We start from the raw sequence: 12,939 nt of genomic DNA, 5'->3' as shown, positions 1-12,939 counted from the left end.
AGACCTGTTGCTTAGTTTGCTTTGCCATTTCTATATTAAGGAGATGTTCTACTTCAATACCACCTTTCCATGTTATTTCCAAATTTCTTGAAGTCATTAGCATCTAAGAATCTATCAATCTCTGTTTTGAACATTCACAGTGATTGAGCTTCCATGACTTCTGAGGTAGAGAACTCTAAAGATTCATGAACATTTTAGTTAAGAGATTTCTCAAGTTTGTCTAGCCCTTTAAGAATTTTGCAAGTTTCAATGTGATCACCACTTATTCCTCTAAACTCGGGATCTTTCAGGTCCAGTGTCTTGAAACTCTTCTCTCAGGAAACTCCTAACATCTAGGAGAAGACTGTTGAACCTCTGCTACAGTCCCTCTATGGTACATGTAAGCTTCCTTTTGTAAGGGGACCTAGATTGTACAAAATGCTCCACAGAATAGCTCTATATAATTGAAGCAGGACACCGTCACTCCACTAGTCATATCCTGTTGTGATAAAGGTCAATGTATCACTTGCCTTCCGAATTGCTCGCTAAGCTTGCCTGTTGCTTTTCAGTGACTTATGATCCCTTTGATCATTAATTCTTCCCAGTGTCTCACCATACTCTTCACTTCCGTTTCTCTTACCAAAATGGATAACCTCAAATGTATCCATTATACCCAGCATCCCTAAGAACAAAAGAAGAGGAGCAGGCCACTTACCCTCTCAAGCATGAGCTGGCATTCAATTAGTTCATGATTGACCTGTGATCTAACTCCATATCTCTGGTTTTGTCCCCTATTCCTGAATACATTACCTTTGGTTAACAGAAATCTCTCAGTCTTAGTTTTAAAATGATAGATATACCTTGCCATTTGCAGAAGAGAATTCCAAAATTCTATGACTCTTGGAAACTTGGAAATGATTCTAACCTTTCTCCTGAAAAGAATGGTTGTATTTTTGAGGCTATGTTCCCATTTCTCGACTCCCAAATCAGTGGAAACTTTCTCTCAATCTATCCTGTCAGTTCTCCTTAATGTCTTGACAATTTCAATCAAATCAGCTCTTACGGGGATAACCCTTACACTGAGCTGCCTGATCCCCCAGCATAAAACAATGTAAAAGGAGTTCCATAGTATTCCATTGACATGTTTCTTATGAATTAAAAAAAAAACTTCCTACCAGTTACTGAAGGGAAGTAGATGCCAACCAGCAGAGTGAAGTAGGACGTCATGTCAGTGAAAACATAAGGTTGATCCAAGCTGACTGTTGATATTGAACTGGTCACAGATGGCAAATTACTATGCTCCACAATCACTCCTTTGGCCAGGTAATTCGCCCACAGGTTTTCTATTACATAGAAAGAGACAACACAGTATTGTAAGCTAAATTGTTTGCAGGTATAGCACGACTGTCAAAATTATCATGTTCATAGCCTTGAAGCCACACATCACTAGCAAATATGTTACCCAACTGTCTCTCACAGTTCTGATTTGTATGGTCTGATATGATCTAGCTTATGAGCTGAAAATGTGTTGCTGGAAAAGTGCAGCAGGTCAGGCAGCATCCAGGGAACAGGAGAATCGACGTTTCGGGCATAAGCCCTTCTTCAGGAATCCTGAAGAAGGGCTTATGCCCGAAATGTCGATTCTCCTGTTCCCTGGATGCTGCCTGACCTGCTGCGCTTTTCCAGCAACAGATTTTCAGCTCTGATCTCCAGCATCTGCAGACCTCACTTTCTCCTCAATGATCTAGCTTATGGTCATCTTCATTAGCGTTGCTAAAGTCTCTCATTGACTTACCAACTTAAGTAGCATTGAGCTTACTAGAAGCAGCTGAGAGTTGAGAGAAAAGTCTTAGACCCCATTATGCCTGTATTCTAGAAGTGAAAGACTAAATTAAAAATTGCACTCTCTACCTGGGAGACTCCTCTGTTTGGGAATCAGAATACAGGTTTGTAACCTGGCTAAGTAAAAAATGCAATTTCAGTAGAACTTTTTAAAATGGATCTGCTGAAACCACAGTGATATTGACCATTGAAGAGTGTGGTACTTATTGAGGAAAAGTGCTAACATCACCAAACAATGACTTTTACCTTATGGGTTGACAGAGACTTACAAATAGATAACTGTGCAAACGTATGATTTGTGATCGCATTGCTGATTGTTTCAGCCTCAACAGGTTTTGACATTTAAAATTAAACCAAAGTTAGCTGACTGATTATTTTCCATAAATGCCCTTCAGGGAAGGATATCTGTTGTCCTTACTTGGTGTGGCTTATATGTGACTCTGGGCTCACAGTTAACTCTTATCTGCTCTTTGAAATGACCTCAGCAAAACACTCAGTTCAAGGGCAGTAAAGGATAGACAATAAATGCTGGCTCAATCAGTAGCACCTACATCCCATGAGAGGACATGCCAAAAAGGAACGGCATTATAGAGTCATAGAGTCATAGAGATGTACAGCATGGAAACAGACCCTTCGGTCCAACCCGTCCATGCTGTTACTTCAGATCTTCAGCTTTTAGAACAGTTATCTGTAAGTTGATTGAGAGACGCGCCATTTATGTTATGAACAGGAATATCATATCAAAAATATTTTCCTCAGGATTCTATAATACCTTGGCCTGATCTCCCAACTCAAGAAAGAATACAACATACACAATGGAGAGCATGAGAGAGGAGAACCACGCAAATATTTTAAACCAACATTTTACTCAAATGTTGATTGCCTTTCTTCTTGGAATGTGGCTGCAGGAAAGGTTACATATCCTGAATTAAAGCTGGTACTTAATCTTATTATTGAATCTAGAGATTAAATTTGGTAAATCAATAAGGAGATATTTAAGCAAAAGAAAGTTAACAAAGTGAGCATTTGGATTGGTACTATTAAACTAGAGAGAGTTCAGAAGAGATTTTCCAGGAAGTTGCCAGCATGGAAGTTTTAAGCTATCAAGAAAGGCTGGATAGGCTGGGACTTTTTTCACTGGAGAGTAGGAGGATGAGAGAAGACCTGATAGAAATTCATTAAATTATGAGAGGTATAGAGTTAATAATAGTTGTCTTTTCCCTAGGATCGAGGATTTCAAGACTAAGGGGCACATTTTTTAAGGTGAGAAGGGGGGAAATTTAAAAAAAGAGATAGGAGACAATTTTTATTTTACACAGTGTTTGGTTTGTGTGTGGAATGAACTTTCTGAGGAAGTGATGGATATGAGTACAATTACAACGTTTAAAAGATATTTGAATGGGTACATGGTGGCACAGTGGTTAGCACTGCTGCCTCACAGAGACCTGGGTTCAATTCCCGCCTCAGGCAACTCTCTGTGTGGAGTTAGCACATTCTCGCCGTGTCTGCGTGGGTTTCCTCTGGGTGCTCCGGTTTCCTCCCACAATCCAAAAATGTGCAGGTTAGGTGTATTGGCCATGCTAAATTGGCTGTAGCATTAGATGAAGGGGTAAATGTAGGGGAATGGGTCTGGGTGGGTTGCTCTTCGGCGGGTCGGTGTGGACTTGTTGGGCTGAAGGGCCTGTTTCCACACTCTATGTAAGTAAGTAAATAGGAAAGGTTTGGAGCGATATAGGCCAGAAGCAGGCAGGTGGGGCTGGTTTAGATTGAGATTATGTTCGACATGAACTGGTTGGACCCAAGGGTCTGTTTCCATGTCGTATGACTCTATTGGTCCTATAGAAAATAAGACTGGGCAACTAGAATTGGAAAGGAAATAATTAACAGATGAACTCAACAAGTGTTTTGCATTGATCTTCACTGTAAATGCTCCAAGCAACATCCCAGAAAGAGCTATAAATTAGGAAATGGGGGGAACTCATGAATTGCGCAATCACTAGAAAAGTAATACTGCACAAGTTGTTGGAGACACAAGAAATCAAGACTCTAAGTCATGAACGGAAGTGGTTATTGAGATTGCTGATTAATTAGTTTAACTTTCCAAAATTTTCTAGGCTCACAGAAGTTTCCATTAGATTAGAAGATAGTGAATGTAATGCTTTTTTGAATAAAGGGAGACAGAAGGCAGGAAATGAGCTAACTAGTTGAACATTAGTCATAGGGACAATAGTAGATGATGTTTTTAAAGACAGGGGTCTTAGAGAAATTCAAGAAAATCAAAGCAGAGTTGCCACAGTTTTATGAAAAGGAAATCATGTTTAACAAATTTATTGGAAAATTTTGAGGATAAAGGAAAACTGGTAAATGTACTGTACCTAGATTTCAAAAAGGCAGTTAGCAAGGTGCCACATCAAAGATTATTATGGACAATAAAACTTCATGTTATTGGGAGTAACATGAATGGAAGATTTTCAAGCTAACAACAAACAAAGAGTAGTTATAAATATGTAATTTTCTGGTTAGCAAGGAAGCTGTAATAAGTGGTGTGCCGCAATGATCAGTGTTGGGACCTCGACTTTATTCAATTGAGTCAAAGAACTAAAATGAAGATACACAGGGATAGGTCTGAACATAAGCTGTAGAGAGGACATAAAGAGGAGACGGTGACATAGATAGTTAAGTTAGTAGGAAAATATCTGGTAAATGGAGTATTTTGTGGAAAAGTGTGAAATTGTCCATTTTGTTAAGTAGAATAAAAAAGAGGAGAATTATTTAAATAGTGTGAATTTGCAAAGCTCTGGGGTGCTGAAGTATCTGGGGATGTTTATGCATAAATCACAAAAGGTTTCTTTACAGGTATAGTAATTAGGAAAGCGAATAAAGTATTATAATTTATTGTGAGTGTGATCGAATACAAAACGTTATGCTTCAATGAAAGAGGTTATTGGTGAGACTATATCTGGAGTGTTGTACTGTATTGGTCACCTAATTTAAGTAAAGATTTAAATGTATCGGAAGCAGTTTAAAGGAGTTTCACAAGATTAATACCTGGAATGGATGGGTTGCCTACATGACGGGCTCATACTCGAAACCTCGACTCTCCTGCTCCTTGGATGCTGCCTGAATGGCTGTGCTTTTCCAGCACCAGACTTTTCAACTCATATCTAATGAGAACAGGGTGGACTAGATTGTATCTGCTCGAGGTTAGAAGATTTAGAGATGATTGGATCCTGAAAGGTTGTGACTAGGTGGATGTGGATAGGAGGTTTCCTCTTTTGGGGGAATCCAGAATGAGGTATCACTATTCGAACTAAAAAAAGAATTACCCATTTAAGGCAGAGACAAGGAGAAATCAGGAAGGTGGTGAAAGGATACTGGGGTACTAGGTATGATGACAATGTAATCAGTTCAGCCACAATCTTATCGAATAGCAAAGCGTGTTCAAAGGGCAGAGTTTCCTAATCCTGCTTCTACTTCATATCATGGAATCGTAGAATCCCTACAATGTGGAAGCAGGCCATTCAGCCCATTGGGTTCACACTGACTCTCCAAAAAAAAATCCCACCCAGACCCCGCCTGTCTTATCGCATAACATTGCATTTTCCATTAGCTAATCCACCTACCTTGCATCTCTCTAGACACTATGGGCAATTCAGGATGGTCAATCTACCTTAACCTGCACATCTTTGTACTGTGGGAGGAAACTGATCCAGAGAATCGAACGCAAACACAGGGAGAATGTGCAAATTTCACACAGTCACCTGAGGGTAGAATCAAACCCTCACTGGCACTGGCACTTTGAGGCAGCAATGCTAACTATTAAGTCACCATGCCACACTATGACTGCAGACATTTTGCTGATGGCACACCCACAATAGTGTTGTTGTGCTATAATAACTCTGACCAGCAAAGAACATTCTTTATTGTTGAACACCAAAATACAGCAATCCTCATGACATCCATATGCTAATCTCAGCCTGGGACACACAGTTCTGCTGATCCATTCCTGGGTCTGCTTTTATTTCTAATCAACCCATTCAGAGATGTTATCACACACCTCTGGAGTATTGGGATTTGAACTTGGGTCCTCTAATCCACAGGTAGGGACACTATACACTGCACCACAAGAGCCCAGGGATCTGCCATTCAAAGATCTTATGAGACACGTCTGGTACAGGTGGGACTTGAACCCAGGCCTCCACGTTTAAAGGTAGAGACACTGTCACTGTGCCACAGGAATCAATTTCATAAAAGGCTCAGGTGATGAGTTCTAGATGGGCAGGCCATTCTCCTGTTACCAAAGGATCCCATACTCAACGAGCTCCATAAGGAGATTAATTAATGATTCCCTATGGGTCTTGAAGGACCTATCACAAGTGAAGAGTCCAAAGTCTGGACTTAATGACAACAAAAACACATTTCAAATGAAAGCATGTGTGATACAAAGGGAAATTTGGGGATTGTGGTTTGACACCATCCCATTGAATTTCTTCTTACTGATGACTAAATATTTGGGACAGGGTGGCAGTAAAGTGAATCCAGCAAATAGAACAGATAGTAGTAGCTATGTTGGTCCCGTTGTTACAGCTGTACTGATCTAGATTAGACTATTGGAGTTGTAGCATTAGGTTTTTGTGGTGCTAAAGAGCTAAGAATTTGCACATTTCTTAATCTTGTAGCAGTTTTATTGACATGGCTGGTGCAGTTAAATTTATAATCAACAGTGAACCAAAGATATTGATGGTGTCAAACATACTATTCAAAATCAGAGAAAGTATATTCTCGTTCATAAGCTGCTCGGTCTACAGATGAAATGTTGTTAGCGCCCATTACCTTTCCTGTACCCTGTGTGTTGGAGATGACTTCAGAAGAAAGCCAGCTAGAATAATTCAATCTGCATTTTTGTATTAAGACACTTGCAAACAATTTAGCTTCATCTCTTATGCTTACACCCCTACTCTTGACCAACACAAGCTTATAATTTGTGAAAATCAACATATGCAGATATGCATTCCATCCTGAATTAATATCCTCACATTGCTGAAGATTTAATTGCACAATCAAATGAATGTAACAAAAACAAAGATTAAATATACCACATCTAATATTCTGGGTATTTGCCAGAGAAAACAAATTTTAAAATAATCTGCAAGAATTTATTATTTTGTTTTTGCAAATTCTAGCTTAGAAGAAACACAACGAATTACATTGAAAATGGTAGCAGCAGCAAAGTGTTGGTCCTAAAAGATAAATGTTGACATATTTTGCCTTGAAAGTCACCACAATTTCAGTTTAAATAGTTTACGGTGAATAGATAGTGGATTATGGTTGTGCCCACTGGTACTTAAATCAGGTCCCAGATTAACTAATTTGTGGTTCTATTTAGTAATTACTATGTAATTTAAGATACTTGTTCCTGTCATTTAAACTTGGTTACTTTTCCATTTGTTTTCAAACTGAATGCATGTAACAATGAGTTTGGTTAGGGCGCAATTGTTAACAGCTAGAGCCTCTCAAGTCTCAGTCGTGTGAATGTTTACATCAGGGTGAAGCTGCCCAAAGCTGATTCCAAGATTTGGATTTTCCTTCTGTGGTCAAGAGAAAGATGTTGGGAAAAACTTTCAGGCCAGAATTCCACTCTACGTTGCCACATGTGATTTTTCAGTACAAGATCAATAAATGGCCAGAGGACACGCCTGACAAATGACCAATAACATACTGGCAGCCTCATTATCTGATGTGACAGCTGATGATGTGTGCAACCGGGAGAGGAAGTGTCTCCATCTGGTGGCAACCTCGAGGACTTTAAAGATATAAAACTCGACAGAAGTCACAGGGTTTCCTATGGCTGTAGCAACAGCCATCCTTGTATGGTGGCTGTGCAGGGACCTTTGAAGAAATTGCTGGAGCCCTGTCTTAGCTCCCAATCTAAAGCCAGGTGGAAACCTCTCTCACTTCATTTTTTAATTACTCCAGGAGACCTGTCTTAACTGGACCTTCTCAAAAATGGCTCAGTGTGGAACTTTTGGGACAAACTGGAACATCATTTGGGAATGAGGAAGTCTGGGAGCAAATGCTTTGGTTCTGTCTCTACCCAGCTCTGCTCTCCCTGATCTCAAGCCCCTTCCTTGCGCTATTCCCTATTTGTCATTTCTGCTGATGGGATAGATGATGTTCACTAATACTAACCAGATGACCCAATCTTCACCTGGATTTAGAACCATTTGGGAAGAAATTGTTCGATTCCTGAAAGCAGATGTACAAATAGCAGATGTGATTAACTCATGCCTTTTCACTGCATTGCTGGCAACACAATGTATTTGAGCTCTCTGTTGTCTCACATGATTGCTGCAGTCAGTATTGCCCCCAGCTGTTCTATAACTTTGACCTGGCAACAAGAAGGATTGGCAATATAATTCCAAGTCAGGATGGTGAGTGACTTGCATGGGACTTTCCAGGTAGTGGTGTGCCCATATATCCATTATCCTTGTTCTTCTTGATGCTCTTAGTTGTCGGATTGGAAGTAGTGGCCTAAGGTGTGCCAGTGAATTTCTGCAGAGCAGTCTTGGAGCTGAGATGACTGACTGCCAACAAATGCACCATATTCCTTTGTGTTAAGTATTAATGTAACCAGTGGAGAGTTTACTTTCTGATTTTTATTGACTCTCATTTTGCTAGGTTCCTTGTTGTCACATTTAATCATATTCAGCATTAATATAAAGGGTAGTTACTCCCACCTCACCTCTGGAATTAAGCTCTTTTGTGCATGTTCGAATGAAGGCTGTAATGAAGTCTGCAGTTGAGCAATCCTGGTGGAACTCAGACTGAGTGCCAGTGAGCAGGCTTTTCCTAAGCAAGTGCTGTTTGATAGCACTGTTGATGACATCTTCCATCACTTTACTGATGATCCAGAGTAGACTGATGAGGCAATAAATGTCAGGGTTGGATTTGACCTGCTTTTTGTGAACAGGATATACCTAGGCAATTTTCTCACATTTTCAGAAAGAAGCTGGCATTGTTGTGTATTGGAATAGCCTGGCTATGGGTGTGCCAAGTTTGGTGCACAAATCTTCTATACTATTGCTGGAATGTTGTCAGAACCCATAGTCTTTGCAGTATCCAGTTTTCTGATATCACGTGGAGTGAATTGAACTGGTTAAAAACCAACATCTGTGATGCTGGGAATCACTGGATTCAGCACTTCTCACTGAAGATTGCTGCAAATGCTTCAGCCTTATCTTTTGCTCTGATGTGCTGAGCTTCCTATCACTAAAGATGGTCATATTTTTAGAACTAGAGTGGTGCTGGAAAAGCACAGCAGGTCAGGCAGCATCTGAGGAGCAGGAATTCCTGATGAAGGGCTTTTACCCAAAACGTTGATTTTCCTGCTCCTCAGATGCTGCCTGACCTACTGTGCTTTTCCAGCACCACTCTAATCTAGACACTGATCTCCAGCATCTGCAGTCCTCACTTTTGCCTCTATTTTTAGAACTGCCTCCTGTAGAGAGTTGTTTAATTGTCCAAGTGACCATTGATCCTATGGAATGATTCTGGGGAATTAATAATGGAAAAAAGGAGATGGTAGATGCATTGAATGGATAGTTTGTATTCCACTTCACTATAGAATTTACAAGTAACATCCCAGAAATAGTTAAATCACAAAATCAATGAGAGTGGAGATCTGAAGAAAAATACAATCACTGGGAGAGTAGTACCTGACTATACCTCAGGTCCTGGTGAACTTCATCCTAGAGTCTTCAAGGAAATGGCTAGTGAGGTAATTGTAGCATTGGTTTTAATTTTCTAAAACTCTGTGGCAACCACTTTTGAACATAAGATAGAACATTCATTCAACAAGGGAGACAGAAAGTAGGAAACTGTATGCCAGTTAGCTCAACATCTTTCATAGGGAAAATGTTAGGAGCTATTATTAATAATGTCATAGCAGGGTACTCAAGAAAAATAAATCAAGGCAGAGTCAACATAGTTTATGATTAACCAATTTCTTAGAGTTCTTTGAAAAATAAACATACATTGTGATGAGAGTGTCACTGACGAATGTACTCTATTTACATTTCCAGAAGATATTTGAGAAGAAATCACATCAAAGTTTATTGAAGGGAATAAATGCTCATCCTGTAGGGGATAACATACTGATATGGATGGAAGATTAACTAGCTCACAGAACACATGCGTAGCAAGTGGTATGCCACAGTGATCACTGCTAGGACCTCAGCTTTCTACAATTATTATAAATGATTTGGTTGAAGAGACTACAGATACAGTCGCTAAATTGCTGATTTCAGAAAAATGGGTAGGAAAGTAATGTGTGAATAGGACATAAGGAGGCTACAAATGGATATAGCCGAAAGTGAGTACTGCAGATGCTGGAAATTAGGAAAGCTGATGAAGGGCTTTTGCCCAAGATATCGATTTTCCTGCTCCTTGGATGCTGCCTGACCTGCTGTGCTTTTCCAGCACACACTCTCGACTCCAAAGGCACATAGGCAGGTTAAATGAAAGGGCAAAGATCAAATGGGATACAATGTGGGAAAATATGAAATTATTCATATTTTCAATTATTCAATCAAGCGATCAGAGATTGCAGAAGTCTGAGACAGAGGGATCTATGTACTCTGGCATATGATTCACCAAAGTTTAATATGCAGGTACAGCTAGCAATTAGAAAAGCAAATAGAATGTTATTCTTCAGTGCAAAAAGAACTGAATACAGAAGTAGAGAGTGTATGCCTCTGTTATTCAGGGCATTGGTAAGACCAAATATGGAGTACTGAGTACAGTATTGAATAAATGAATGATTTTTGAATGAATAAATGTATGATTATTGTCATGCATATTTTATAGTGAAAAATACAGTAAAACACAGTGAAAAGCTTTTACTGTCGCCATGAATCCAGTGCCATTTTTTAATAGTTTAAGAATAATTAAAAAAAGATATAACTTAAAAAGCATCCAGAACCCTTACGCCACTGCTTCACTGCTGCCAGTCCTAGACCCAGCTCACACCAAAATTGCAGTTCCTCAGGCACCAGCTTTCGGCAGAAAGTTACAAATACACTGAAAGCAGTTCAGAGAAAGATTAGTAGACAAGTATTTGGAATGGGTGAGTTAACATATGAGGAAAGACTGCACAGGTTTGCATTGCTTCAGCTGGAGTTTTGGAGAACAAGACCAGACTTTATTAAAACACATAATATCTTTAGACCCACATTTCTCTCTTTCAAATTGAACATGTAATCCTATCATGTTGTAATCACGTTCATCTAGGGACCCCTTTACTATGATGTTATTGATTTAATCCTGTCTCATTGCACATTACTAGGTCAAGCATAACCTACTCCTTGGTTGGCTCTCGAATGTACTGTCCAGAGGAATTGTCCTGAAAATATCTATGAACTAATTTCCCAAGCTAACTTTACAAATAATATTCTGGGTCCAAGCTCTCCAATTGCCTGATACACTTTGAAGTCATTCCTTGAAGATTGCACTCACATTTTACTTCAAAACACATTCCTGTTCCTTTGTACTACACTATAATAAATGAGAAAAAAGACTTTTCAGCTCAAGGCCTTAAAAATGGTCTTACTTTTTATAATTTCACGTCATTTCCCAGCTGGCAATGGTTTGATCTCGAAAACTATGTATTGGGTGACAAGCCAGTTAATGTGCTGCAGACGTATTCAATTTTTGATTAAAATATTTTAAAATTCCACAGAGCTGGTAGCATACATAATAGCTGCAAGACAACCTTCATCAATCATATCTGACTATGGCAAGGACTTGGCATTTTCATGAATTTCATAGCCTGACTATCCAGCTGGTTGAATATCTGCTCTCATTAACAAATGATACCACAGTAGGGGAAATCACAAGAAGCTGCAATGCGTTTCTGAAGTATTTTGTTTGGTGCTGCATGAGATTGTTTGATCATGAGGTTAACTTTGCTGCCATAACTAGGACTGAGTGTAGACAAGTCAGAGAAAAACAACAACTTTCACTTAATCAAATTCAAATGCCTAATGTTCTGCAGAAGGGTCACTGGATCCAAAATGTTAACTTTGATTTCTCTCCACAGATGCTGCCAGACCTGCTAAGCTTTTCCAATGATTTCTGTTTTGTTTTCAAATGCTTGGTTCAGGATTTAACACACTTTTGGCATCAGCTTTTCCTGGAATTTATACACAAGGTGTAGCAAAACAGAGTCGAAGAGTGTGGTGCTAGAAAAGCACAGCCAGTCAAGCAGCATCCGAGATGAAGGGGAATCAACGCTTCAAGTATAAGCTCTTCCTCATGGTGAGCTTATGCTCGAAATATCAATTCTCCTGCTCCTCGGATGCTGCCTGACTGGCTGTGATTTTCCAGCACCACACTCTTCGACTCTGATCTCCAGCATCTGCAGTCCTCCCTTTCTCCCTGTAGTAAAACAGAATCTGAACTCTGACTGATGATGAGCAGGGATGAAAGACTGAATTCCTGAATTCTGAATTAAATAATTTTGGGCTGGTTTGAAATACCCAAACATTTGCCCTTACTCTTATGTTCAGGTCTACCCTCAACTGTCTCAAAAGCAGTGAGGGATCAGTGGAGAAACTTGGATTTGTGTCAGGAACAACTGCAGCAAACAGCAGGGCAGGATGTGGTCCAGTATGTCTGATTCCTAGTCATCTAAAAGGGATTATCTGTTTGCTTTCCTTGCCATCTGGTGATACCATCTGCTATGAGAAGGCAAAAAATCCAAACCAAGCGTTGATAGATCATCCCTAATCACACAACTGGGTCAAATTCAAATTGGAGAATTAAAGAGCTTGTAAACACCTCTGTCAAGTTTTGCTTTCCGAGTTAGATCTTATTTTTGCAAATGATATCAGAAAGTCTGAATAGTTTCAAAAGCCCACCTATCATTAAGTTATTTGGGGATGCTTTTTCCTATCCAGAACATAAAATTAACCTGTTGAGTTGCAGCAGAATATTGTATGTTTGATCAGTTGCTGTCATTCTGTTTATCTCATTCATCAATACTAAACTAAAAAATGTATACTGATGAAGAAGAGGGTATTACGGGGTCAGTTCGTTCAGTTGGCTGGATGGCTGATTTGT

The 12,939-nt window shown here is 39.5% G+C and overlaps 1 protein-coding gene across 4 annotated transcripts in view; it reads right to left on the bottom strand.

Moving 5' to 3' along the window:
* The window catches only part of LOC122559948 (solute carrier family 12 member 5-like), a 1,091,443-nt gene that overhangs the window by 97,909 nt on the left and 980,595 nt on the right, over nucleotides 1-12,939 (bottom strand). For all 4 annotated transcript variants that reach the window (XM_087994966.1, XM_087994965.1, XM_087994967.1 and 1 more), the window contains exon 9: nucleotides 1,155-1,322. In XM_087994966.1, coding sequence (XP_087851092.1) covers nucleotides 1,155-1,322 — 168 coding nt within the window. The remainder of the gene's footprint in view (nucleotides 1-1,154; nucleotides 1,323-12,939) is intronic.

Source organism: Chiloscyllium plagiosum, unplaced genomic scaffold (assembly GCF_037043375.1).
Source record: "Chiloscyllium plagiosum isolate Xiang-an unplaced genomic scaffold, Cpla_swu_hap1 HiC_scaffold_15, whole genome shotgun sequence".
Lineage (NCBI taxonomy): Eukaryota > Metazoa > Chordata > Chondrichthyes > Orectolobiformes > Hemiscylliidae > Chiloscyllium > Chiloscyllium plagiosum.
The sequence above is the reverse complement of the archived record's forward strand: the minus strand, read 5'-3'. Positions and strand labels throughout refer to the sequence as shown.